The 27,654-nt window shown below is 60.6% G+C and overlaps 1 protein-coding gene across 3 annotated transcripts; it reads right to left on the bottom strand.

Moving 5' to 3' along the window:
* Positions 1-185: 185 nt before the first annotated feature.
* On the bottom strand, positions 186-26,617 carry EPHX1 (epoxide hydrolase 1). 3 transcript variants are annotated; one of them, XM_043568640.1, is made up of 9 exons: positions 26,486-26,617; positions 14,707-14,894; positions 12,747-12,927; positions 6,759-6,986; positions 6,157-6,286; positions 5,540-5,745; positions 4,184-4,292; positions 1,043-1,159; positions 186-598 (listed from the first exon to the last, which is right to left on the bottom strand). In XM_043568640.1, the coding sequence occupies exons 2-9, from the start codon at positions 14,887-14,889 to the stop codon at positions 397-399; spliced, it is 1,356 nt and encodes a 451-aa protein (XP_043424575.1). In that variant the 5' UTR covers positions 14,890-14,894; positions 26,486-26,617; the 3' UTR covers positions 186-396. The 3 variants fall into 3 exon arrangements, with proteins under 3 accessions (XP_043424575.1, XP_043424577.1, XP_043424576.1); XM_043568642.1 differs by lacking the exon at positions 26,486-26,617 and adding an exon at positions 24,649-24,908; XM_043568641.1 differs by lacking the exon at positions 26,486-26,617 and adding an exon at positions 20,366-20,534.
* Positions 26,618-27,654: the final 1,037 nt, after the last annotated feature.

Raw genomic sequence — 27,654 nt, 5'->3', positions numbered from 1 at the left:
TGAGACGCCACCCCTGCACCGCCCAGCCTCAGGCCCTGCTGGGTGTTCTAGGTGCCCAGGACACTCGGTGGGGGGGGTCGAGTGGGGGCTCTTTCCCCAGCCCAGACCGTACGCCTGCCAGCTCTCCTGGGAGGGGACCCCATGTGGGGCCAGGACAAGCAGAGGTCACCTGGTTCCAGCCGCTCTGAGGACTAAAATCATTTATCGGCATCCACCTGCATGTGGGAGGGTGCGTGCAGCGCGCGCGGGGCTCAGGACGGGCAGGGGAGGGGGCAGGGGGGAATACACCTTTGCCAGGAGAAGACGGGGGGTGGGGCAGGGAAGGGGTGGGGGGCCGCACTGGGAGGCGGCGGCTGGCGGGAGGGAGACTCGGCCCCGGGGGCCACCCCCGCGGCATCAGGGCAGCTCGAGCAGCCCCACGAACTTGCGGATGTCCCGGGCCAGCAGCTCCGGCTCCTCGAGGGCGGCAAAGTGGCCCCCGCGGGGCATGTAGGAGTACGACACGAGCCTCGGGTACTTGCCCTTCACCCACCTCTCCGGTACGTGCATCAGCTCACACGGGAAGGCGGCCAGGCCGGTGGGCACCGACACCTTGACCCTGGAAGGGACAGAGATCCCCTGAGAGGCGACGTCGCATCCTGGTCCCCTTCTGTCCCCACAGCGGGGGCTCAGGGACGGGGCGGAGGGGACAGGAGGTCAGCGCCAGGGTTGTGACCGCGCCCTCAACTCCAACCCACCCAGGGCCTTTCTGGAAGGGCTGGCCGGGCTGGGAAACAGGGCCAGGTGGGACGGGTGTCCCCTGTCCCTCCGCTGCCACCTGAGGGTCTCCGTGTGAGGTTCCAAGGGGCCCCGGAAGCAGGGGTGGCACAGCGGGCTGGCCCCGCGTTCCCTTCCTGAGCTAACTCTAGACGTGCGAGATTTCTCCCAGCACCTCCAGCCTGCCCACAAATTCGTTCTCATGCTGGGCATCTCCCCTTGGGTTCAAGGCCGGCTTGTCTTGTGGCTCCCTGCCCTGGAGGCCTCTGGGCTGGGCCAGGCTTACCGATCCTGCTTGAAGAGCTGCCCCCTGTTCTCCTTGTAGAAGCGCTGGGAGGAGGTGATGGTGCCAGTTGTCCAGTAGAGCATGACGTTGGTCAGCAGGTCGTCCAGGGAGAACTTTCTGCGGAAGCAGAACCAGACGGCCGCTGAGCCCCGGGTGCACCAGAGGGCGGCCTCCGGGCCTGCCTGCTTTCCCCCCTCAGACCTCACTGCGACCGGGGCACAGGCAGGCTCCGCCCAGGGTCACTAGCCACCGTGACCGCAGGTGACGCGGCATGCGGACCGTGCATGAGGCAAGTTCCGCTGGCCCTCACGGCCACCCGCACCCCTGACCACCCCCAGAGCGGTCCCACCTGGGCAGGAAACACCAGGTGAGGACAACCGAACCAGGGGCTTTGGGCTGGTCACCACCGGGTGCCCGGAGGTGGCTGCCCACCTCTGGCCCTCGTGGACCATCCCCAGGTGGGCTCGCCCCTGCCAGGGCCTGGGCAGGACGGGGTTTCCAGGCAGCGTTTGGAGCCCCTGGACGCGCCTGGCATTACCCACAAGCTTCCCGCCAAGTGAGTCACCCTAGGAGTCGTGAGGCCCTGTGCAGACCCCCCCCCACCTCCCAACACACACATACTCAGGCTGGGACTGCTGAGCAGGGGGACCCCACCCAGGCTGCGGGGCTCCACCCTTGGGGAGGAAAGAGCCATTTGGTCCTCTTGACCCTAGAAACCCCACATCCACTGCGCACAGACCCGCCAGCTTCCCACCCTGTCCCCTCTCATTCCCACAACGCCCTGCCAGTGCCCTCGGCCACCCAGACCCACCTGCTGGTCCGCAGACCCCAGGGGACTCCAGCTCTGGGGACGGGTCCCGACCCTCGGTGCGTCCCGATGGCCACGTGCCACCCACAGCCCCCACCCCGCCAGCCTTCCTGAGGGAACCCAAGTCCGCACAGAGCTCCCCTCGGGCCTTCCCTGCTCCATTCCAGTCCTGGGGGCTTAGGAGATCTAAGCCTCCTTGTCGGGGGGCCCGATCCCTCCATCTGCCGCCAAGTCTCCCTCCCCTGCCCACGGTCTGCCGTCCGATGCCACCCAGGCCTGCCTTCTGCCTCCCCTCCCCGCCCCGCCCCGCCCCCGCCCTCCCCCATGCCTCGGCACCCCCCCCCCCCAGGCTGCAACTCTCCATCCACACTCCCCCTTTTCGCTACGTTCTGTCTTCCCAGACCTTCCTCTGTCCCCCTCCCGCAGCCAGTAAGCCAAGGGTCCCCCCAGCACCCCCCGATGCTGCCCCACCTGCCCTGATGCCAACCGCTAATTTCCCTAAGCACAGAGAGGGTCATTTCCCCCCATTGGACCCCTCCCCAGGCTCAGATGTCAGTCCCGTTCCCCAGTGGGCACCCGGCACCCAGCACGTCCGGGACAGAAGTGTGCTCTGTGCCCAGCCCCTCTCGGACACACGCGCACGCGCACACTTTGAGGCACCCCTCCTCTGCCTCCCCTGCCACCTCCCTCACACCAACCCCACGACGCCCTGGCTGTCCCCCTCCAAGGGGGAGGCCCCGCAGTGTCACTGCGCCTGCCCAGCTCTCTGCCTCCAGGGAAGTGACCTTAGTTGAACCGAAGCCAATCTGCCGAATTTACTTGTTTGTGTCGGCTCTTTGGAGGCGGTCGGCCAAGTATGTTTTTATCCTCGGCACCACGTTTTAAGGAACGTTCGATTCACCCCTGCCCGGCTCCCCACCGGTGCAGCTTGAGACAGTGACGGGGGAAGGGAGAGCATTAACATTAATATGAAAATACGAAGGATTTGGGAGAAAAGAGGCTTCTCCAGAATGATGAACACGTTCATCAGGCATCTTCATTTCCACATTCTTAGTCTCCAGCAACAGCGGCCCGGAGCGGGAACAGAGACGAGGGAACCTCCAAATGGAGAGCGGTCGATGGGAACCGTATGGTTAGAATCAACTCTCAAACCCTGTGAACTGGGCTTTCAGCGAGGTGGCTAAGGGCTCCCGTATTCCCTCGGTCCCAGCTTGGAAACTATCACCACACCCGTCTCCGGCCTACCGCAGTGATCTTTCTAGAACACAGAGCTGATGGCGCCTGCCCCCTGCTCCAGGCTCTGGTGCCCCCGGGGGCCAGGCGGCAGCTACAGTGGGTGGTCAGCCTGGGGGGGGGGGGGTGGCGGTCTGGTGGGGCCCCTCACCTGGCTGCAGGTACTGTTGGGCAAGGAACAGGCCAGCCCTGCCTAAGAGCTCCTGGTGGAGGCCCATCCCCCTGGGGTCCTCTCCAATGTGGGGTAGGGAACAGACCCCAGGGTGAGGGCTGTGCATGGGTTCATGGCCCAGCCCCTGCGTCCCTGCCCGAGGCCTCCGCCGAGCCAGCCTTTCCAGGAGCACCTGGTGTTTTCTCTTCGCCTAAATTCCCTTCTTCCACCCTGTCCGCCGGCAAACTCCTACTTGTCCCTCAAAGCCCAAATCCAGTAGATTCTCCCAGTCATTTCCGCCCCGCCCCTCAGACAAGGCAAAGCCTCCTTTCTCTGGACGGTCTCTCAGAGCTCATCCGTCCACTACAGATTTGTCGACTGCGTGCCCGGCATGGCCTAGACACGGTCCCCGCGCCCGAGGAGGGAGCCAGCCCCCTCTCCCGCTGCTCCCCCACCGGCACGGACTCTGGCGCTCTGCGTGCCCCCGAAGTAACGAAGACAGGGACGGATGCTGCAGAAGCCGGGTCAGGGCTGGCCGGGTAGCAGAGGCTGCAGCCTCTGAAGCTTCCCCAGTCTTTCTGAGGCAGCGTCCAGGGTTGCCTTCCCCGGGGCACACGGTCAGGTGGCCATGATGCCAGGCTCTCCTGGGTTCAGAGCAGGGGGACCCTGGGTGATCGCTGCCCTCTGGACCCCCTGATGCCGGGGGACGGGGGTGCTATTTAGCAAATGGAGCATAGACATTCTCAAGGGCTCGACCCTGGTCTTGACCCCTCCGCGGCGAGGCCCGGAGCCAGTCGCCAGACCTCTGTCCGCTTCCTCATCCGGAGGACCTGAGGTGAGGGTCTGAGGAGCATCCGGTAGTGAGTGGAAGGTGCTGGCCGTCGGCCGGAGGGATGTTGGCTGCCGGGACGCGGGCCCATGGCTGGCGGGGCGGGGGTGGGGGGCTCACCTCTCCAGGCCCCCGTCCTCCAGCTCTTGGAACTCAGAATCGGTCCAGGTCGAAAACTTCTCCAGGATGTAGGCAGCCAGGCCCGCGGGAGAGTCGTTCAGAGCGCAGCCTGGCAAGGGGAGAGGCGGGGAGTGACAACACAGGCCTGGGACCCGCGAGCTGGCCATCAGGACACGGGGTGCTGCGGGCCCCACAGGGCGGCGCCCAGGTCGGAGCACGGCTCTGCCCTAACTCTTGGGGTGCTCTGCACCCCGTCTACTTAACCCTTGGCTTTGGAATCCTGATCTGAGTCAAAGGGGGACACCCTCACGGCTTCCTGGGAGCCCACCCACTACGCGGGCAGCGTCCTGTGTTCGGGGAGGTCCACAAGCAAGATCTGTATGAATGCTGTTTTTTAAAAGGTGGGGTCTCGGGGGCACCCGGTTGGCTCATTTGGTGGAGCGTGCGACTCTGGATTTCAGGGTCGTGAGCTGGAGCCCCTTTTGGGTGTAGAGATTAGTTGCATACATAAATAGACCCGGGGCGCCTGGGTGGCTCAGCTGGTCAAGCGTCAGACTCTTGATCTTAGCCCGGGTCATGATCTCAGGGTTTATGAGTTTGAGCCCCGCCTCAGGCTCTGTGCGAGCACCGTGGAGCCGGCTTGGGATTCGCTCTCTCTCCCTCTTTCACTCTCTGCCCCTCCCCTCTCAAAAATAAACATTAAAATAAATGAATAAACTAACTAAAAAAAAAAAAAAAAAAAAGGTGGGGTTGGGGCACCTGGGTGGCTCAGTCGGTTAAGCGTCCGACTTGACTTCTCAGGTCGTGATCTCCTGGTTTGCGAGTTCAAGCCCCACATCAGGCTGTGTGCTGATGGTGCAGAGCCTGCTTAGGAATCTGTCTCCCCCTCTATCTGCCCTTCCCCTGCTCACTCTCACGGTAAATAAACATTTAAAAAGAAAAGGTGGGGCTTTTGGTTTATACGCTCTGATCAGTGAAAAGTAAGAAGCAGCCTAAACGTCCAAAATAGGGGATCCGTTACAAATGGACACGACCCCCTCCACCCCCCACGGTCCTGGGGCTGCCGGGCCCCCAGGCTTCCTGCTCCATTCAGGCTCATAGAGTCCGGGGGTCAGGGGTCAAAGCCAGTGCACGCGGCATCAGCTCAAGCTGTCGTCTGGGACAACTGACCTCAACTGACCTCAGCGGAGACACGCAGCCTAAGAAAGAGCTCAGGTCCCTCCCAGGAGGTGTGCATCCCTGGAGCGCGGCTTCTGGGGCGGGTGAGCCCCCCCCCCCCGCCCCCCCCACAGCGCCCGGCTGGATGGAAGGGGCGTGACCCCCGCCCTGGCCGCCGTGTCCCGAGCGCGGGCTCACCCACGGTGTCGGGCTTGGTGCTCTGGATGTGCATGTAGCCGCTCTCCCGCAGCGGTCTGTAGAAAATCTTCTCCTTGAAGGGCAACATCAGCTCCATATCCCTCTGGGTGAAACCGAAGAGCCTCGGGCAATGCCGAGCCAGGAAGAGGGTCAGGATGCGGCCATTTAAAATGAAAGCCATGTTCAAGTGCAGGCCTTTCACATGGCTGTGAGGGCAGAGAGCGGGCCCCGGTGAGGCTGGCGTCAGGGCCAGGGACAGGGCAAGGGTGGGGGGAGGCCGGCAGGAGGAGGGAGGCGTGGGGGTGGGGGGAAATCCAGAGTTTCCAGAAAGTTCTGGCTTCTCCCAGGGCTCAGGCCGCCAGAAGGGTCCACTCTGACGTTCCCCTCCTCTATCTGTCCCTCTCTGCCTGGGCACCGGGCCCAGCGTCACCAACCCCGTGTGATACCGAACGGAGAGGATCCACACCAAAGAGCTCCGGGCGCGGCTGGGTGACAGGGGACCCTCCGTGCTCTCCCCCTGGGCCCACAGACACCCCGCCCGGTGGCCCCCCGCAGGCAGATCCCGCCGTCCCCGCGCACACGGCGACCTCGCGGGGGCTGTGCACACGCACACTCACCTGGGCACCATCTGGGCCATGTGGGTGCAGATCAGGGCCCCCCAGTCCCCGCCCTGAATGTAGAACTCCTGGAAGCCCAGCCGCAGCATCAGTTTGTAAAAGATCCTGGCGGTGGCCACTGAATTCAAGCCTGGTTGGGAGGGAAGGAGAACAGAGTCACAGGAAGTCACTCGTGGGGTCCTCTTGGGCTCCTGTGAAATTCCTCACACCCCTCTCGCCCCCCCGCTGGGGTGACAGCAGCTCACAGGAGGGGAGGAGGCGTCCCGGGCCCCAACGGTGGTGGCGAGGCCGCGGCCAGTGCCCCGCGGGGAGCGAGCCTGGCGTCCGCGTGGCAGGGAGGGACAGCGAGGGGACAGCCAAGCAGCGAGGGCGCGATGGGCTCAGGCCAGCCACCAGTGTGCTCCTGTGGGGCTCGGTCAGCTTCGCCGGCCCGGGACAACCCGGGGCCCAGATGCGGGGAGTTCCCGAGGGCACGGGAGTCGGGGCCCCAGGGCCAGCGTCGGTCACCACCGCCCTTCGCCCGCCTCAGAGCCTGAGAGGGTGTGCTGGCTCCCCGCCTGGCGGGCAGGCCTGGTCCACACCGCCCCCCGCAGCCCCTGTACCCTTTTTGGAGGCTGCCTCCGAGAAGGCGTAGCCAGGAATGGAAGGGCAGATGACTTCGAACACGTGCTCCTCGCTCAGGCCGTGGTTCGCGGGGTCAGTCAGGAGGGGGATGATCTTATAAAACTCGTAGAAGGAGCCAGGCCAGCCGTGTACCACGAGCAGGGGCTTGGGGGTGCGGCCGGGCGGCAGCTGGGGCGGCTTCACATGGACGAAGTGGATGTCCAGCCCTGGGGAGACGAGCACAGTCAGGTCGGCGGGCATCGGAGATACTGTCTGTCTTTATTTTTTAAAGTTTATTTATTTTCGAGAGGCAGAGACAGCGTGCGAGCCTGGGAGGGGCAGGGAGGGAGGGAGACACAGAATCTGAACCCGGTTCCAGGCTCCTAGCTGTCAGCACAGAGCCTGACGCGGGGCTCGGACTCACGGACTGCGAGATCATGACCTGAGCTGAAGTCGGATGCTTAACCGACTGAGCCACCCAGACGCCCCAAGATTTTATTTTTGTAAGTCATCTCTATGTGTCTCCCTCTCTCTGCCTCTCTCCTGCTCACACTCTTTCTTAAGATGAATAAATGAACTTAAAAAAAAAAGTTAAGGGGTGCCTGGATGTTCAAAAACCCAGAGGCGAGAGCTATTAAAGGGCTGTTCCCTTCCCGGAAACTGCCTGACACCGGGACCACCTCGGGGTTCCCCAGGACGTCACAGCACAGAAACACAGTAAGCGCCACAAGGTGGGGTGACTCCCGGCCCTGAGTCGTCCGGACAGCGGCCTGCGGTGGCTGCACCCAGGTGCCGTCAGCCTCGTCCCCGCGCTGGTGGCCTGGCCCGGGCCCAGAGAGCCTTCGAGAGTCTTCCCCTGGCTCCCCGGCCCGGGTGGTCTCAGAGGGCCTCCCTCCTCTCCATTGCCTGCCGTCCTCGACCCTCACGCCCCGAACTTTCTGGGGTCCTCTCTGCCCCTACCCCCGGGCTCCAGCCTCTGTGCCGGCTTCCCTGTTCTGCAAGGAGGCCTGGGCCTCCCTCGGGGGGTGAGGCAGGGCCTCCAGAGACAACGGCATTGCTGATCACAGGGAGGCTGAGGTTCAGGGCCTTGTCCCTTCGCCTCCAGCCTCTGTCCCGGCGGGCGCTGGGCCAGGACACCCCCCTCCAGGCCCCTCGCCACCTGCCAGGCCCGGGCCCAGCTCTGCTCCCGGGTTCTGAGCCCGTAGCCTGGGTCTGGGGTGCCTGGGGCTCCATAGACCTGCCGGGAAACAGGGAGGGCTTCCTCTTTGATTTTTAACGTCTGTCTTCATTTTTTTTTTTAAAGTTCATTTATTTATTTTTGAGAGATAGCACGTGTGAGCAGGGGAGAGACAGGGAGAGGGAGAGAGAGAATCCCAAGCAGGCTCTGTGTCGTCAGCACAGAACCCGACTCAGGGCTCGAACCCACAAACTGTGAGATCGTGACCTAGAGTTGAACACTCAACCCACTGAGCCGCCCAGGCACCCCTTTGCTTTTAAAATTCAAACATTTAGGGGCGCTGGGGCCGCTCAGTCAGTTAAGCGTCCGACTTCGGCTCAGGTCATGATCTTGCGGTCTGTGGGCTTGAGCCCCACGTCCGGCTCTGTGCTGACAGCTCGGAGCCTGGAGCCTGCTTCGGATTCTGGGTCTCCCTCTCTCTTTGTCCCTCCCCTGCTCGTGCTCTGTCTCTCTCAAAACTAAAATAAACATAAAAAGCAATAAAATAAAACTCAAATATTTAAAATTCAAAAAGGATACAGGGGAACAGTGAACAGTCAGCCTTGGCCTCGGCCCTTCCCCCAGCCACCAGTCCCCTCCCGGGGGACAGCTTCCAAGGACCGCCGTGCGCACACCAGCACGGGCGCGAATGAGTGGGTGTTCCCTAACTTTACACTCAGATGAAAAGGTGACAATCTGAATTCGAAATAACTGCACTCCGTGCAGTGTGTTCCAAAGGAGGTAAGGTCTCCTATGAATAGGAGTCCATTCTTTTTTTTTTTCTTTAAAAAAAAAATTTTTTTTTTAACGTTTATTTATTTTTGAGACAGAGAGAGACAGAGCATGAACGGGGAGGGTCAGAGAGAGAGGGAGACACAGAATCTGAAACAGGCTCCAGGCTCTGAGCTGTCAGCACAGAGCCCGACGCGACGCGGGGCTCGAACTCACGGACCGCGAGATCATGACCTGAGCCGAAGTCGGCCGCTTAGCCGACTGAGCCACCCAGGCGCCCCCGAATAGGAGTGCATTCAGCAACGCGGAAGGACCCCGGGATATGTTGTCAAGTGGAAAACCACGTTCCAAAATAGAATGTACGTAGGGTTCTATTTTTGCTCAAGGCAAGTTAGGATCTGTGAGCCTTTTGTAAAAAGTCTGCACTGTCACAGCCCAGAGGAGCCTAGGGAGACATGGAAACAAAGCATAATGGGGTGTCCGGGATGGGGTTCCAGGAAAGAAATACAACATTAGGTGAAGACTGAGGAAATCTGAGCCATATCCCATTGTCTGTGGACACTGTATTGTTCAGTCTTTATTTTATTATTATTATTTTTTAATGTTTATTTATTTTTGAGAGACAGAGGGACAGAGCATGAGCGGGGAGGGGCAGAGAGAGAGGGAGACACAGAATCCCAAGCGGGCTCCAGGCTCCGAGCTGTCAGCACAGAGCCCGGCGCGGGGCTCGAACCCACGGACCGTGAGATCATGACCTGAGCCGAAGCTGGACGCCCAACCGACTGAGCCACCCAGGTGCCCCACAACCATAGAATTTTAAAAATAAAGATGTTTTTGAGGCACCTGGGTGGCTCAGTCGGTTGAGCATCCAACTTCGGCTCAGGTTATGATCTCGTGGTCTGTGAGTTCGAGCCCCGCGCCGGGCTCTGTGCTGACAGCCCAGAGCCTGGAGCCCGCTTGGGATTCTGTGTCTCCCTCTCTCTCTGCCCCACCCCCATCCCCCAAAATAAATTAACATAAAAATTTTTTTAAAAAGTAAAGATGTTTTTGGGGCGCCTGGGTGGCGCAGTCGGTTAAGCGTCCGACTTCAGCCAGGTCACGATCTCGCGGTCCACGAGTTCGAGCCCCGCGTCGGGCTCTGGGCTGACCGCTCAGAGCCTGGAGCCTGTTTCCGATTCTGTGTCTCCCTCTCTCTCTGCCCCTCCCCCGTTCATGCTCTGTCTCTCTCTGTCCCAAAAATAAATAAACGTTGAAAAAAAAATTAAAAAAAAAAAAAAAAGTAAAGATGTTTTTAACACTAAGGGAATCTGAATAAAGTATGGACTTTAGTGGAAGTACTAACATATCAGTACTGGTTCATTCCTTGTAGCAAATGTACCAGACTAAGGTTAGCGGTAAGGGGAAACTGGGAGTGGGTACAGGGGAACTTCCCGTACCGTCCTCACTATTTTTCTGTAAATTTGAAATTGTTCCAAGGAGCGCCTGGGGGGCTCAGTCAGCTGAGTGTCTGACTCTTGATTTTGGCTCAGGTCGTGATCTCACGGTTCATGGGTTAGAGCTCCACGTCAGGCTCCCCACTGAGTGTGGAGCCTGCTTGGGATTCTCTCTCTTCTTCTCTCTCTGGCCCTCCCCTGCTTGCTCTCTCCTTCTCTCAACATAAGTAAATAAGCATTCTAAATCAATCAATCAATTAATCAATCAATCGTTCTGGGGTTAAAATAAGTGTTTCCAACAGATGAATGGAACAGAATCACAAGAAACCTGGGCATATGCAGTCAACTAAGCTTTGACAAGGGAGCCAAGAACACCCGATGGAGAGGAGATGGTCTCTTCAGTAAATGGCGCTGAGATAATTGGATGGTCACATGGAAAATAATGAGACTGGACCCCTACCTCACACCACTCACAAAGATGAAATTGAAAATGGATCAAAGACTTAAATGTAAGACCTGAAACCATGAAACTTCCAGAAGGAAACAGACACAGAGCTCTCTGACGTGGGTCTTGATGACAGTTTCTTGGAGGCTACATCCAATTAAAAGGCTTCTGCACAGCAAAGAAAACCATCAACAAAGCGAAAAGACCATCTGGGGAACGGGAGAAACTAATTGCAGACCATACATTTGATAAGGGATTAGTATCTACTATACATAAAGAACTCCTAACGACTCAATAGTAGAAAAACAAATAACTCAATTAAAACAATGGGCAAAGGACCTGAATAGACATTTCTCCAAAGAAGACAGGCAACAACTAACAGACACATGAAAAGATGCTCACCATCACTCATCATCAGGGAAATGCAAATTAAAACCACAATGAGATACCACTTCACACCTGTCGAACGGCCATGATCAAAAAAGGGGCACCCCTGCTCTCTCTCAAAATAAATAAATAAGCTTTTTTTTTAAAGTGCCCCTCTCCCTCACTCACAGGTTCCCTCTCTCTCTAAAAATAATGATGATGATGATGATAATGCACCCCTGTTCACTGTAGCGTTATTTACAGTAGGCGAGACAAGGAAGCCACCTAAGTATCCATCAGTAGATGAACAGATAACGAAGATGTGGTCTTTCTCTATAAATATAAATGGAATACTATTCAGCCTTTAAAAACGAAGAAGCCTTGGGGGCGCCTGGGTGGCTCAGCGAGTTAGTGTCTGACTCTTGATTTCAGGTTCAGGTCCTGACCTTGAGTTTCATGAGTTCGAGCCCTGAGTCAGGCTCTGCGCTGACAGCATGGAGCCTGCTTGGCATTTTCTCTCTCCCTCTCAAGCAAATAAAATAAATAAATAAAGTTAAAAAAAAATGAGGAAGCCTTACCATTTATTTTTTTTTTAATTTTTTTAACATTTATTTATTTATTTTTGAGACAGAGAATGAGCATGAATAGGGGAGGGTCAGAGAAAGAGGGAGACACAGAATCCGAAACAGGCTCCAGGCTCCGAGCTGTCAGCACAGAGCCCGACGCGGGGCTCAAACCCACGGACTCTGAGATCGTGACCTGAGCTGAAGTCGGACGCCCAACCGACTGAGCCACCCAGGCGCCCCAAGGAAGCCTTACCATTTATGACAACATGGGTGGACCTTGAAGGCACTGAGCTAAGTGAAACACGCCAGAGAGAGAAAAAAGACAAATACCGCGTGATCTCATTTATATGTGGGATCTAAAACGAAACGAAAGCCGAAATCGTAGAAAACAGAGACCAGAGGAGGGGTGGGGGCGGGGGAGCCGGAGGGAGGGGTCAGAAGGTGCACACCCCAGGTCGAGGTGAGCCCTGGGGGGGCGTCCGTCCAGCCTGGTGATGGGAGCTGGCGCCGCTGTGGGTACGTAGGGAGGTTCAGAGTAAGTCCTGAGAGCTCAGCAGGGGGAGAGAAGTTTGTTCTCTCCTTGTATCGTCTCTGCAGGAGAAGCTGGATGTGAGCTGAAGACCCCCCCACATCCCCTCTCCCCCCACCCAGGCGATCACTTCACAGCAGATGTCAATCAAACCATCATGCCCCACGCCTCACACTTACCCGCTGACGGGCGTCAGTTACTTCTCAGCAGAACTGGGGGAAAATGCTTTTCCACCCAGGAAACTATTCCCTCACCCCAAATGATCTTGAGGTCAACTTGCCAAGACAGTTTTGGGCGGGAAGGGACCTCCCAGGTGATGCCGAGGGACAGCGGCGTCCCACAGCGGCAGGACGCCAGGTCTCGAGCCGCAGACAGGGAGGGCAATCGTTCTCAGGACCTTGACCGCCGGGCTGAGCGCCCTTGAGCAGTCACGGCGTCACGGACTCCAAACCCTCACAGAGCGGCGGACCAGATTCTGCGTATCTCTGGCTTTCAAATTACTGACGTGTCTTCCTGCCTCGCTCTAAAGCGCACCGGATTTGTGGGGACTCTGCATTCTTTTTGCCCCAGTGAGGTCAGCCTGTAAACAGACCCCAAGGACCAGTAACTGGATCCTAAGTCGGGTCCGGGTCCCCTCCGGCAGCTACGAGGCCGCTCCTGAGACACACACCCCTCTCCCGCTGGCGTCTGGGGAACGTACCTTCGATCCTGGTCTTGAAGTGAGGGTACCTGTTGAGCATCTCCACCTGCTTCCTCCAGTCAAATTCATTCCGCCAGTAGGAGAGGATCTTCTTCAGGTAGTTGGAGTTGAAGCCATAATGGAAGCGGCTGTCCTCCAAAGGTGGGGTTAAACGGGTCCCGTCGATCCTGCGGTGTAAGTCCTGGAGCGAAACGCAGGACCCCAGGGAGAGAGGGGTGGGTGGGGCAGAGCACAGAAGGTTTGTTTCCAGAAGGCGAGCACACCCGCAACGGCCAGATACTGCGACCGGGGAGGCGAAGCCAAGTCCCTCGGGGAGGGTGAGGTCCCCCGGGTCCGCACAGGTGCCCTCGGGGTTGTCCGCTTTCCCCAGAAGGCACCTCGTTTCCCATGACCGCAGCTGTTCCCGAAGCTGTGTCCTTCACCCTCCACGTCACCCGTATATCTCCTCTTTGTTTTTAAGCGCATCACCGCTGCACGCATCTTTAACGGACCTAGGCTGACCTCTGGCGGGGAGCGGCACACTTTTTTGTAAGAGGCCAGGCACTATGAACGTTCTAGGCCCTTTCCAGCTGCAGCTGGCCCACTCTGTCCTCGCAGCGCAGACGCAGCCACAGACACGGCGCGGACCAATGCACACGGCCGTGTTCCCGTAAAACTTTGTTCGCAGACACTGACGTCTGAAGGCCAGGTGATTCTCACGGGTCACGAGACATTATTCTTGTCATGTCCTCAGCCATTTTAAAGATGTAAAGGCTATTCTCAACACGGGGGCTGTATAACCCGGGGGGCAGACAGATCTGTCCCAGGGCTGTGGTTTGCGGACGCGGGTACACAGCACTGAACGGTACGCCGTAACTCGGCTGGGATAAAATGACAGACCGGGAGAGACGGAAGGCGCGAGCCTAGCAGGCGAGGCCAGGGGACCAGCCTGGGCCCCCTCGGTGTCCTCCATAGCACCCCGGGCTCCCAGATTCCGGACGTTTTAGACTCCAAGTCTAGGAACCCACGAAAGGCGTTATCCTCAGCCTGGTTTCTCTTGGGCGCAGCCCAGTTTCTGCTCTGTACTCTTTTCCTCCTCGGAAATCTCACGACTTGGGCACTTGTGAAAGCACGTACCCCCTGTTCATCTCTCAGCTACCTTTTCTCTGTGCACCTTCCTTTCTCAGCCACGGGACTAGGAGCTATTGGAGGGACGGCCCCTCTCTTCTCCGAGCACCCAGCCCGCGCCTGCACGCACACGTGCTCCGACGAGCTCAGAACGGGAGGGGACGTCCGGGTCACCCTCCTGGCCCAGCTCCCACGGCAGCACACCCCCCTGGTCACGTCCCAGCTGACTCCAGCGTGCGGGGTGGGGGCTGGGCTCTGGGGCTGACAGACCTGGGTTCAAATCCTGCTCATCCCTCGGTCACCTTGGGTAAAAAGCTTCAATTCCTGCACATGCAGAGGGAACGACGGTCCTGCCTCCTACGGGGACTGAATGGGGCCTCGAACAGCTGTCAGAGAGCAGGTGCGTCACCAGTGCCGGCCCTGCGGCGGCCTCTCTGGACCCCAGCGTCTGATGTCACCACGGCCCTGCGTCTCACTCAGGACCCCCGCCCAGGCCCTGATGACAACCCGCTCGCTTTCTCTGGCTAAACTCACCCCCAGGGTGGCAGGAGGGCGCGGAGGAGGGGAGAGCAGCTGCTGTCTGTGACCCGCGATGCCCGCGCCCAGGGCCAGCTGGCACCCCCTGCCCATCACCTGGTGCTGCTGGGCTCTGGGCAGGGGAGGGAGGAACAGAGGGGCGGGTGGGCAGAGGGGGACGGGGTGGGCATGGGGCGGGCTGGGCATGTCTCCGTAGGATCTGCCCCTGGCCGGTGTGAGAACAGCGGAGGGCACCCCACTCCCAGCCTCCCGGGGAACACAGCCAGGCGTCCCCGCCCTCCCCTGGGCTCAGCCCCGCCTGGGGAAGGGGCCTCACCTTGATCTCCTCGTCTGAAGTCTCCACCTTGAAAGGGCGGATGCTCTCGTCCTCTGGGGCCGTGGGCCTCGCCCCGGGGCCCCACCACCCATCTTCCAGTGGCAGTGTTTCCTCCTTGTCCCGGGAAACAAACCAGTAGACGACAAAGGCCAGCACTGAGGCGAGGAGAATTTCCAGCCACATGATTCCTGCAGGAGCGAGGAGGGCCCGTCAGTGCAGAGACCCCACCCCCCACCCCCGGCCGAGACCCCGACCCCCACCCTCCCTCCCACCCAGCCCCCGACCGCGGGAACTTGTGAAAGAAGAGTCTGAGCACGTGGAAAAAACAGAAATCAGCAGGAAAAAGACAAGAGCTGTGAAATTCATCCACCGAATTGGGAAAACACCAACACAGGGTGGCCTCTCGCGGCCCTGGATGCAGGGGCTGCACTTCTGAGGCCTCTTGTTTCTCTAAGGGGCCTTCTGCTCGATGCTTCTGGAAGCTTCTCTCCACCCTCGTGTGTGTGTGTGTGTGTGTGTGTGTGTGTGTGTGTGTGCCCCCATCCCCAGGAATCCTGGGCTCCTGAGGCTCCGCCCCTGGCTGTCTCTGGGAGGGGCCTGTCCCCAGGGTGCCCATCAGGGGCCGGGCGCACCCGGTTTGGGCCCGGCGAGTGTTGGGGGCCCGAACTCGGCCACGCGGCTCAGCTGTATTTTTTTAAAGCAGGCTCCACGCCCCTGAGATCATGCCCTGAGCGGACCCTTAACCCACTGAGCCCCCCAGGAGCCCTCAGGTTTTTTTTTAAAACAGCTCTATCGAGGCATAATTCGCGGGCCATATAATTCGCCCACTTAGAGTGTTCAATCTGGTGATTTTTTGTGTATGACAGACAGTGTGGCCATCACCCCAGCTTGACGCGGGGAGGCGGGGAGGCTGGGGAGGCCTCAGACCTGCCACCAGGAGACTCAAGTGAGACCTTTCCCTTTAAGGAGGCGAGGGCACGTGGAGGGCACCGTCGGAACCATAGTGGCGGTCACTCCTAGAGAGAAGCTAGAAGTCAACATCTAGCAGCAGACTTTCCCACCACCTCTCTGGAGCACTGGCGGAATCTACTAGAACTGGACATTCACAAACGCGAGGACTCTGCGATTCGCCCCGAGGCACAGACGCAGCCCGAGGGTGAGCCACACCGAGCAGCTGTAGGTGGGGAGCCCCACACCTAGAAATGTCCCCGACGCCATCCGTCCACGCGGGGGGGGCCCCCAACGGTCCGCACCGAACGGGCCAGACACAAAACTGCACGTCCCGCAGACTGGTCCTAAAGGAAGGCCACTGTCAGGGCCACGGGACGGCAGCGTGGAGTTTCCTCTGGTGGTGGGGCCTGGCCCGGCACTCACCGCGATGACAGTGTGCAGGGGGCACAGGCCCGTGTGTCGCCTGGGCCAGAGACACCCGAGGAGCCAAGCTCGGGCAGGTGCGGGACACAACTCAGGGGTGCACGGGGTCACCGCCGCGGGGAGCCTGGGGTGGCCGTGGTCACGGGCCTCCCGAGCCTGCACGCCGGCCCTCGACTGCGGCCCCCCGCAGTAAAGTTCTGACTCTTTACTCGGCGAGATCTGAGGATTCGGAGCCTGACTCCCGCAAGGTAAACGGCTCTAAACGCAGGAGGTCAAGCCAGGCAGGTGCTTCCTGTCGCCGGTAAACGGAACGTCGGCCTCGGAGTTTCACCGAAGGCCGTGTTTCTGTTAGGCTCGGGGCAAAAATACAAGCTTCAAAACCGTACGTACGAGTCATTTGAGGCTTGGTCCTAAAAGCCGAAGTCAACTGTTGTAAGTTGAATGCGGTCTGGAAGGCACCAGACCGTTCTTTTCAGGTAAGAGATTCTCGTTCTTTTCAGGTAAGAGATTCGGATCGGGGCCCCGGGAGGGGAAACGCAAGCTGGCTCGTGGGACCACAGGCGGGTTCGGCGGTCACCGCGTGGCTGTGACCGTGAGCCCGGCCCTTTGCAGGCACAGGAGGTGGGTCACAGCCCTGTGCCGCCGGAGCTCATGCTCTGGCAGGACAGGCAGACAGACGAACAAGTGATGACAGCCGTCTACGCAGACGAGGAGAAGCGTGCAAATGCAGCAGTGGTTAAGTCGGCCACAAAGGCTGCACGGACGAGGGGGGAGCGAAGCAGAGGTTTGAAGGACAAACAGGAATTTACGAGGCCGAGAGACAGTGCGCCGTGTAAGCAAGGAGCCTCTAGGATCTACATCCGGGTTCGGCGCAGGTGTGGACACTTGGGACCTCCGGGGCGCACTCTTTCCATTTCTACCTGCACCGGCCGAGACGGGTCTCTACCTCGCCTCCTGTGTACGCGGTTCCTTTTGCATGAGGAAGCCCGGAGTTTTAACTCAGAAATCGGGTTTGCCATTCGGATGGCGCTCCTGTAAGTTACAAGCCAAGACTCCGGAGCGAGGCGAGGACGGGCACTTGGGGAGGGGAGCACGGCATGGTTGTGTGGGAAAACGGGGGCCTGGGCAAGTTCCTCAAAACTCGGCACCCTAACCCCGGCCGCTCCGCAAACGCGCCCGCGGGTTGAGACACGGGGTGGCTGAGCCTGGCGGCTAAATTCGCCCCTTCCTTCCTCGAGATGGAATCGAATCGAGGGAATCGTTGTTGTTGTTGTTGTTGTTGTTGGCAAAGCTCAGCTAAACACTGCATTTCCTGGTGCTCCCTGCAGCTTAGCAGCGAGCTGAGGATTTAAGGGAGCGATTAGGTGCTGACAAAGAGCTGTAGGTGTATTTGGGGCGGAGCCCCCCCCTCCGCCCCGCTTGTGGCCCAGACAGTACCTCCGTGTGAATTAGGAAAAGACCCCATTCTTCAAAACGCTGCCAGAAAATTAACCTAATCTGCTGCTTTTGTCATAGGATGCCTCATTGCCATCTGCCAGAAAGCACTTGTACGTAAGATCTACATACATCTAGAGGATGACGTGCGTGGCAGCCTCTAAGATTTGTGCAGTGCACAACGTGCACAACGGTGCATGGGTCCTGCCCGTGTGTGGAAGACTGGAAAGAGCCTGGAGTCGGCTGGGAAGCCCGTACCTTTTGCCCTTCCCCCTTCACGCTTCCTGGGGCATAGGTGTGATGCCTGGACTCTGGTAGCCATTTTGGGCCATGAGGTTTTCTTGAGGAAAGAGGTCAGCACCAGGACAATGACGGAAAATGGGTTCCTGCTAACGGCGGGACTACTTACTCCTAAACTTCCTTTGTGTGACAGGGAAACACATTTCTACCTTGTTTAAGCCACTGCTGCTTTGAGTTTTCTATTATATAAACCTTAACATCATCCTCACTAACTGAAAAAAGTCAGGGGAGAGGGAGATAATATATCCAGTTCCCTGTGGACAAACTCTCAACAACAAATGCTCAGCCTTCAAAGTTGTCCTTTTGGTTCTTACAGATTTTATTTTTAAGTAACCAACGTGGGGCGACCTCACAACCCCGGGATCCAGAGTTGCAGGCTCCACCCACTGAGCCCCCCAGGCGCCCCTCAGGCTGCTTCTGGGGGCAGGGAGGGGGGCCTCTCTCTGCGGAACATTGACCTCTGTTTACATACAATGTGGCCTCCCTGTTCTCTCTGTAGAAGGGTAAGACTGGCCACAACCGGAGGGTCCACCAGTTGGGGATGAAATGCACTGTGACTGAGTCACAGAACGAATCTGTGCCCCTTCGGCAGAGTGATTATTTTATGGTTGTTTTTTTTTAAATTTTATTTTTTAAAGGGGAAAGACCAGAAGGGTGACGGCCTTCCTGCGGTCCCACTTCCACAGTGCGTCAGACGCCCTCTCCACACAAGACCAATTGAGCAGCTGTGGCTGGGATCCTGCTGGGTGACTTTCTAGCGGCCAAGGACCCGTGGCGGGGGGGGGGGGGGGGGGGGGGGTAAAAAGGACGATCTGGAAACCCACAGGCCTCCGGAAACCAGTGGGTCAACAACGAAGCTGGCTGGGGCGCCAGAGAACCTGTGTCCGAATGGGGCCACCCTTCCCGCGAACGTGGCTCCCGCTGTCACCCCTGCACAGACAGACAGGTACGTGTTTCCCACCAAGACCCCAGCAGCCCCCTGCCGCCTCCCCTGCTGGTGAGCATCTCAACATTCCCTCCTCGCGCGTCTGCGATCACACCGTGACCTTGTGCCCCTGAATTTGTCTCCTTCGGGGTTCCCTCGCTGTCGCGGGCACTACCCACCCCCCGAATGGCAAGCCAAGAGCCCAGGCGTCGTCTTTGAAACCCCCTCCTTCGTCCCACCCCCGTGGATCCAATCAATAGGCAAGTTCCAAAGTCGATCTCAATCCACCTGCACGGCCACCTCCCCTGGAGCAGAGCAAAGGCCCTGTCCGGTCCCCTCACACGTGCTCTGCCTCCCTGTCCCCGCCCCCAGCATGCCCTGCGGCCAGAGTGACTTTCTGCAGATACGAACCTGACCTTGCACATCCCTGGTGTAACCCCCGGGACAGCTTCCTGCTGTCCTTGCAACAGCAAGCTGTCCCTGCAACAGCTAGATGCTGGCTAACCCTTCAGGGCCTGTGCTCTCTGACCCGCCCACCCCTCCCCTCCTCGCCCTCCTGCGGTGGGGGAGCACCCTCTCCCCTCAGCTCCTGAACCCCTGCTCATCCTTCAGATTTCAAATCCAGCGTCCCTCCTCCCGGCAGCCTCCCGTGACCTAGTTCAGCTCTGTGCGCCTCCCACCCCTAGCTCGAGTCACGGTCACATCTGTTCAAGGTCCTGCGGCAATATCGCCCCCACCCTCCCACCGCACCCCGGAAGTAAGCTCCCCGAGGGTAGTAGAGGCCATGTCTTCTCTGGCTCCCCGCTGGTCCCCGGCACCTGGCACGTATTGGATGCTCAGAAAATCTCTGCTGAATGAATGAATTTAAAAATTCTTCGAGGGGCGCCTGGGGTGGCTCAGTGGCTTGCGCGTCTCAACTCTTCATCTCAGCTCAGGTCACGATCTTGCGGTTCATGAGTTCGATCCCCGCGTCCTCTGTGCTGACGGCGCGGGGGCCGCTTGGGATTCTCTGTCTCCCTCTCTCTCTGCCTCTCCCCTGGCCACACATCCGCACCTGCCCGCGCTCTCTCTCAAAATAAATAAACATCAAAAAATAAATCAAAATAAAAAATTTTTCACTGACAATGTTGAAAATTTCCAGAGCTCGTGCCCAGAAAGATGGCTGAATTCTCCTTGAGGAGTTATATATATCATCTACTTCTTAGGCTATTCTGAGACACGGGCCGTGGGATGCAGGGAGAAGGCTGAGTAGGTGGGAGGTGGTGTTCTGGCAAATTCCCCCTGAAGGAAGACTGGAGAGCCAGGGTGCCCGGTGGCCTGCAGATATCAGGATTTGGGATCCAGAAGATGAGGCTCAGACTCTGGACCTTGCTGAACACTAGTGGGGAGTCCTGCCAGCCTGTCCTCAGAGACCCCCCCCTCCCCCGGCCTCACACCCAGGCAGGTGCAAGAACCCTCAGACCAGCTAAGCCCAGCTCTGAGCGCACCTGTACGGGCCGGGGTGGGGGCCGGGCATCCCGGGCTCTTCTTCGAGAAAAGAGGCCGGGAGGGCCCAGCTCTGTGCACAGGAGGCCTCCGCCCTCTGCCCCGCTTCCTGAGGGTTTCCTGCCAGTGACTCAGACTCACATGAGAGCGAGGGCCTCGGCTCCTTCTGGGGGAGGTCTGTCTGGACGGCACACTGCGGGGCAGAGCGAGAACGGGGGAGGCGAGCCAGACAGAAAGTGGGGCGCAGGGGTGTGCATGCCTCCCCGGGCCCCGCGCCGCCCTCCCCACACCTCTCTGGAGGAAGGCAAAGGAACATCCAGTGGAAAGGAAAAAGCAGATGGTTTCCCTTCGGAGCCGGGGCGGGCCTGCCAAGGCGGCGGAGCAGGGAGCCTCCCGCCCTCCTGCCGCCAACGCACGGCTCCCAGGGGCTCCCCGACGCCATCCCTGCGACGCCATCCCTGCTCGCTGTTGGGTCTGGTGGCAGCTGGCCCAGACAGAGCGGGAAAGCCTGGGGAGGGGGGGAGGGGGAGGGATGGGGGGAAGAGGAGAGAGAGGAGGGGGAGAGGACGTCCGGACTGCGCCCCCTGTGCCCCCACAGCCTTTTCCCCAGAACCCCAGTGGCCAGACGAGGATGGGGACTCAAGATGGGCGAGGCGGGATGGGCCCTGCACCCCTGCCCGCGACCAGGGCCTTGTTTACCTCCTCCAGGCCGGGAGCCAAGCCCTGGGAGAAAGAACAGCCCAGAGCCAAGCCCCTAGGGAAGGGAAAATGCAGTTTGCAGGCAACCACAAAGCAGAATAATAGAGAAGTAAAAACAGGGGGGGGTTGGGGGGTGGGGGTGGTGCAGGCTTCCTGGTGGGGGGGGGGCCCTGCTCTGGGCCGCAGTGAAGGGACATCCAGCTGCCTTGGAGGGGACGCTCCGGCGGACCCCTCGCCCCCCAACCCGACTCTCCAATTGCGCCTGCGTGGACAGACAGACAGACAGGACTTGTGTTGCTGGTGTTACAGGGGCGTCCAGGGAGCCAGGGGTCAGCCGGCCGGTGTTTAGCCACCAACCTCCGGCCTCCAATTGTGCTTCTGCCACTCGCCAGCCACGTGACTTCAGGCTGGTAGCCCCACTTGTCCAGGCCTTGCTGAGCTGGGGATTCAAGGAGTTACCTCGGTCAAGGTGTGGTGCCCCCACATGGGCACTCGCTAAAAAAGGGTTTTTTTTTTTTTTAATATTTACTTTTGAGAGAGAGAGAGTGCCAGCAGGGGAGGGGCAGAGGGAGAAGGAGACACAGCATCCGAAGCAGGCTCCGGGCTCCGAGCTGTCAGCACGGAGCCTGACGCGGGGCTCGAACCCACGAGCCATGAGATCATGACCTGAGCCGAAGTCGGACGCCCAACCGACTGAGCCCCCCGGGCGCCCTGGGCATTCACTTTTGCACTTAAATCCCGAGAACGCGACAGGTGGGCGAGAGGGGGCGGAGGCCGAGGGAACCTTCCCTGGAGACATGTGCTGCTGGGACCACGACAGGTAGCTTGGTGGTCTCTGTAGAGGAAAGAGCAGGCGGGACCCGGGGAACATGAGCCCCGAAGCCCAGGGTGGTGGAAGGCAGAAAGCGAGGGGCGCCCAGCACCTGCCGCAGGGGCCTCGGTGGGAGGAGGGAGGCCACCCGGCTGGGCTAGAGGCCCCCGGCACCTCTGGGGGGACTCGGCCGGCTGGAGTCGAGCCCTCCCCAGGCTCGTCTACACAGCCTTCCACGCAGGCCCGAAGCTGAACGATGCGAGGAGGGGCTTGGGGGCTCGCGCCCAGGGAGGGTCACTTGAGACCCTGTTCTGTCTCCTGGCTCAGCTTTCCATCGGTTTTAAGTGACAAGAGAAGGAGCCCGAGCGGACCACAGCTCGCCGGCCGCCTCGAGGAAAGAGTGCTGTGCTCCCTGGGGTTTCGGCACTTGGCGTCTCTGAGCACAGAAAAGACTCCGATTCCCGAGGATAAAGGTGGCGGGCCAGGTGGCGCCCGGCCGAGCACCCCGGATCTCCGTCCCTCGCTCTGCCGCCCTCGCCCCCCAGCTCAGCCAGCCCTCGACCAATGTGCTCCGGGCTCAGGACGCCTCCTCAGGGCTGTGTAACCGGAGAGCGCCGCTGGCTGGGGCCTGGCTGAGGAACCTAAGCCGCCTTCCCGTCTGGACGGCAGCGAAAGGGCCTCTGTGCTTCCCGTAGGGCGGCCCCTCGGGCCCGGGGCCTGGGGTCCGGTGTCCGGGAATGTTCTGGGCCTGGGGTTAGTTTGCTTGCGGCAAAGTCTGGGCAGCAAAAAGGAATAAAAGTCGCAGAAGCCAAAAACGACTTCTGGAACTCCATCGAAGATCCTGGTGGACAGAACAGCCCTGCCTCCGTGGGAGGGCGGGGACCGGAGCCGGGTGAGGGGGACGAGGTCACCCTCCCGCACCTGGTGGCGGGGCCCGTCAGCTCCTGCGGGGACAAGGCGGCCTAGCAAGCAGGTCCTCCCACAGGCAAAAAAACCCTGGAAAGCCGGAAAGTACATCCGTTTGCCCCCCCGACCCCCCAAAAACCTGGTAAGAGACTCAGACTTCCCCGAGCTGTGCTGGTCACAGGCCGGACTGATCCTGGCCCCGGAACCAAAGCACTTCTCTTACTTTCCAGAAGGCCCCGTCTGTCCAGTCCCGAGAAGAAGGGGAACACATGGGAGGATGACCACTCGGTGAGGCCAAGGGTGCCCGTCCCCTAGGGAAAAGCCAAGTCCCCCGGTTTCCTGCGCCCTCCCGGGCTCCGGGGGCAGGACACAGCCGGCTGAAGGCCGCCCGTGGGCCCCTGGCGGGGACGGTCCATCTGGGCACCACGGCCTTCTGCGAGGAGGCGGGGAGAAGCCCTGGGAGGGAAGGCTCTTCGAACACCCACTAACGGCGACAAGTGAGGGCTGGTTCCTTCTGCTTTAAAGAGACTCACAAAAACGAAGCTCGGGTGAAGCCGTTGTCTTGAGCCCACCGGCTCAGAAGCCCCAAGAAGACCCCTGAACACAGTTTACCCGGCCTCCCCAAAGGCAGCAGAAACCCCTGTTCCTGACCTGACCGCCTGTTCCTCCTATGGAATCTTCTGGAACATCTCTGAGCTCCTCAGACAGAAGAGCCCTTTTGTTCCCGAAATGCAAGCACCTCCAGTGAGGCCTCAGAGGGGGAGGCTCAGCTGCAGCAGGACCATGTCCCCAACCGCCGGACACGGACGATGGGGGGGCCACTTCAGGTCTGTGAGCCCCGCTAGGGGGAGGGGCCTCGGCCAGGCCTTCAGGAGTCAAGGGACGATGAACTAGGACCTCCCTTGGCAAGGTAAACACACCTCAGCGAAAGCAAAAACACCAGTTTGAACTTGGCTGGCTCAGCTGTGTTACGTTATGTAAGCAGGGATGGGATTGCGAGGTCCTCTCCCGGGCGCCAGGGAGGATTTCCTGGAGCACCAACCACTCCTCCCTCCTCAGGGCAGCGGGTGGCTGGGTGCTCTGGGGGATCTGTGCGGGGGGAGGCCTTCTCCCTGCTGCACCCCACCTTGTCCCCATGGCACCCGGGAGCATCTGCTCCTAAAGGGCCAGGCCCAGGCCAAGAACACCCACCGGCAGTCCCCCGCTGTCCCCAGGAGGCCCGCTGGGCTGGGCAGTGACCCTTCTGCGTCGATCCGAAGTCCCTGCCCTCTGTCCCAGGGTTTGCCCTGCACCCTGGGGCCGGAGCCCTCACTGTCCTTGAAGCTGCCCTCAGCGGGCCTGGCACGGGCTTCAAGCCCACCCTGGCCCATCTGAACCGACCGCACCCCGCCTACAAATTTCCTTCCCTGAAGATCAGTTTGGACTTAACCACACAGTCACCACCCGCTGGAGCCACGAGGGGCCTTGCAGATAGATTGGCCCGGCCTCCTGCGTCCCCGGACCAGGCCTGGGCAGGGGACGTCTCAGCCCGGCCAGTGCATGACCCCGTTCTTCTCTCCACACCAGTTCTCTGTCCACATCGCTGCGTTCCCTCGAATCACTAGTGATGGGCTCTAGGGCCCTTGCAGAGGTGGGTTTTGAGCATGAGATCCAGGGCCCCCCCCCCCCGAAACCAACACGCACCTGCTCTTTCTTCACACCCAGCCCCGGGTGGGTATCTTCTGGGCTCCTCCCTCGGCGGTGGCAACCCGCTCATGCTTAGATCTCCCTTGTTCATTTATTTTTAAGATTTTATTTGTAAGTAACCTCCACACCCAACTTGGGGCTCAAACTCACAGCCCCGAGATCAACACTCACACGCTCTACGGACTGAGCTGGCTGGACGCCCCCGGCCCTCGCTTCTCCCCTAAGCCCAGCTCTGTGTCATCGGCTCAAGGGTGGAGAAGTGGGGCCTGGGCCTGGGCCAGGAGCCCGGGAGGGAAGTCAAAGCTGTCGGGTGAGCGATTACCAAGCCTGTGCAAGCTGGGCTCTCGGATCAACGGCAGGGGCTCCCTGCGAACTCCAGCTGATGCCCGGACGTGAGCGGGAGACTCCTGGGGGAGGTGCTCTGCTTCCTGCAATGGCCAGTGCTCCTTCTCGAAAGGCCCCCCTGCCCAAGGGCATCCGGTCACTTCCGGCAGGCACCCCGCTCCCCAAAGCCGGTCTGGCCAGAGTGCCTAAGGCACAGGGGACCACGCGGGTCGGAGCAGACGGTGTCGAGGTTCACCTCGGCCGCCCTGCTGAGCAGTTACTGGCCGTGGAGCTCCTCCCGTTCCTGGAACTGGGGGGTCGGGGAGAGGCAGCATAGGTTCAGAAGTTTGAGTCCTCTCGCTCCCAAGCTGGTTCAGTTTATGCAAGAGGTCATTCACACCAAAGGACACTGCTGGCAGCCAGGCCCGCCCGCACGCAGCAAACAGAGTCTGTTTGCTCATCCATGCCAGGACTGCTCCTGCCACGGGGCCTTTGCTCCTGCTCTTCCCTCAGCCTGGTGCACTGTCACCCCCGACAGCAACCGGCCACTCCCAACTCCTCGGGGTCATTCAACCACCATCTCTCAGACGAGGCATCCCTTTCATCGGACACCCTCCTTCCCTCTTCCAGGGCTCTACACCCGACGGCACACGTACTCTACATTTTACAAGTTTATTTTATTGTCCACCTCTCCCCAGCAAACCTGGGAGCCCAGTGAGTCCACATTCCCTGCTGAGCCCCCCGCCCAGGGCAGAAGGCGCCCCTGAGCACAGTCCACGCTTCCTCAGGGAAACAAGAGTGTCCTCACATGGCCCTCCAAGTGCGGACGTTTGGGAAAAATGCTGAACAATCCCAGAACTTGTTACTAAGCCAGGCCCAGTGGGGCTCTGCCCTCCAGCCCCTACTCGCTCAGGCAACAACCTCCAGCCATCGGGGCAGAGGCCAGTGTTACTTTCTGGAGCCCCCGAGGCCTCCTGAGAACGGTTGCTCTCGGCGATGCCGCGGAGGGGCACAGAAACAGCGTTTGCCAGTGTCCTCAGCAATTTCCCACCGGAGCTCACAAATCCGAGCAAAGGCGCTGAACGGACAGCAGGGACCCCGAATGCACAGGCCTCCCCGCCCCCCAGCCGGGGTGCTGCCCGGGCAGGGAGAGGGAAGTCTAGAAAGGGGGAGGGGTGTCTGCCCACGCGGGCGCAGGGCACATCCAGGCTTTGCGGACCCCGAGGCTTATGGGGTGGGGGATGGGGGCGAGAGGGAGCAGGTGGAGAAAAAAGTCAAACTGGGCCTGACCACTGCTAGAGCCGCTGCCCCCACGATCCCGCCTCGCCTAGGCTTCAGAAAGGGGCGGGTGCAACTCAGGGCCCCACGGCGAACTGGGGCCCAGGCCCGGGTCCCCTCAGGTGGCTGTAGGCACCCCTTTCCCCCCGGGGGCGGGGGCGGCGGACAGCGAAGGCAAGAAAGCGCCTTCCAAACTCAAGATCCAAGCAGGGTTTAGGGGTCCAGAGACAAACACGTGCTTTTCACCGCGGGGCGCGACGCACCCTGTTAGCAGAACTCTCGGGGAGTGAGTGAGGGGGGGGGAGGGCCGCCGCGCCCCTTCAGCCCCGGGGGCACGGAGGGGGCAGGCATGGGCGCGCCAGGCCCTCCGTCGGGTGCAGACGCGGGTCCCCGAAGCGAGAGTAAGTCACACTGCCCCCCCCACCCCGAGCCCGCCCCCCGCGGAACCGCGCCCCCACACCCACTCTTCCCCCCGGGACCGCGCCCCGACACCCGTCCCCCCAGCGCGCGCCCCCAGTCACCCCCCGACGCGTCCGCCCCCAGCCCGCGCCCCTTACGGTCGTCGGCTCCAGGCCCCAGGCTCCGGCGCGCGCTCGCTGGGACTGTGGCTCCGCCGCCCCCGGCGCCCCCGCGCTGATCCCGCCCAGGCTCGGCCCCGAGGGGCGGTCGGGGGCGGGGCCCACGGCCTGGGGACGACCCGGCCGGGTTACCCGGGCGACCCGGGAAGGGCGCGTCACCTGCGCGCCGCCGCGCACCTGCTCGCGCAGAGGCGCGTCCGAGTGCGGCCCCTCGGCGGGCTGTCGGGGGGGGGGGGGGGGGGGGGGGGGGGGGGCTCGCACGCCGCGTGTCCTTCCCGCTTCTTCCCCGCGGACCGCGCCGCCCCTGCACCTCGCCCACGCGCGCGGCCACGCGCTGGCACACTTCCACGCGGTGTGCACCAAAGCGGGGCCCGTTCGCGGTCCTCCCGGTGAGGACCCGGGTCTGCGGCGCCGACTCGGGAGCGGCGGGTGCTGGGCTGAGTGCTCCCGCAGGCACCGATCCCCGGACCTTGGCCCTGGGACGGCCCAGGGACGGTAACCTGCTCGCGCCCCCGCGGCGCCTCGCTCCCGGCTCCGCAGGCGACTGTCCCCACGCCGGGCACCCTCAAGCCTCAGCCGGCGGATGGCCTGTCGCGGGGGCGGGGTGCTGCGGACTGACTTACCCTCGGCCTCCTGCCTGGCCGCTCACCTCCGCCCCGGACTCTCCCCTGCATCCAGAGAGGCTGCTTCGGGCCAGTGGGTACACGGGACCGTCGCTGCCTCCAGGCCTTTGCTCGCGCCGCACCCGGAAGTGGTGCCCTCCTGCAGGAGCCTTCTGTCACCCTGCGGGCCCTGGCATCTCTGTACTCTTCCGAAATTCGCCGTCTGTTACACATGTTGCATCCACACGACTCCTGAAACAGAATGCTACGGGCACCAGTGACAGTCACAACAAAGTTTATTACAATGAGAGGCAAGGCCCACCGATAGGGACCAACACTCTTGATAAGAGTGGGCCCGAACAGCCGGGGTACAGTTTTTATAACCGATCACATCGTTTTATCATCACCTGGGAACAGAACGAAGAAACAGGTTCCAGATGAGTTAGAAACAGTTGCCTAATGAGGTGTTTACTTTAGACTTTCTGCCTCTAAGTTGCAACCAGTGGATCTCCTTGACCCTGCCTCTGACGCTCTTTTCTTTGAACT

This window comes from Prionailurus bengalensis, chromosome E4, assembly GCF_016509475.1.
Source record: "Prionailurus bengalensis isolate Pbe53 chromosome E4, Fcat_Pben_1.1_paternal_pri, whole genome shotgun sequence".
In the NCBI taxonomy this organism is placed as follows: domain Eukaryota; kingdom Metazoa; phylum Chordata; class Mammalia; order Carnivora; family Felidae; genus Prionailurus; species Prionailurus bengalensis.
Note: the sequence above shows the minus strand (reverse complement) of the source record. Positions and strands in the feature narration are given on the sequence as shown.

Excerpts from the sequence above, each read along its gene's own strand:
- EPHX1 (XM_043568640.1), bottom strand. The coding sequence starts at position 14,889 with ATGTGGCTGGAAATTCTCCTCGCCTCAGTGCTGGCCTTTGTCGTCTAC. Across the intron at positions 6,287-6,758 it reads GGAGGCAGCCTCCAAAAAGG|GCTTGAATTCAGTGGCCACC; the intron begins GTACAGGGGCTG and ends CCTCCCAACCAG. Across the intron at positions 4,293-5,539 it reads CACCAAGCCCGACACCGTGG|GCTGCGCTCTGAACGACTCT; the intron begins GTGAGCCCGCGC and ends TCCCCTTGCCAG.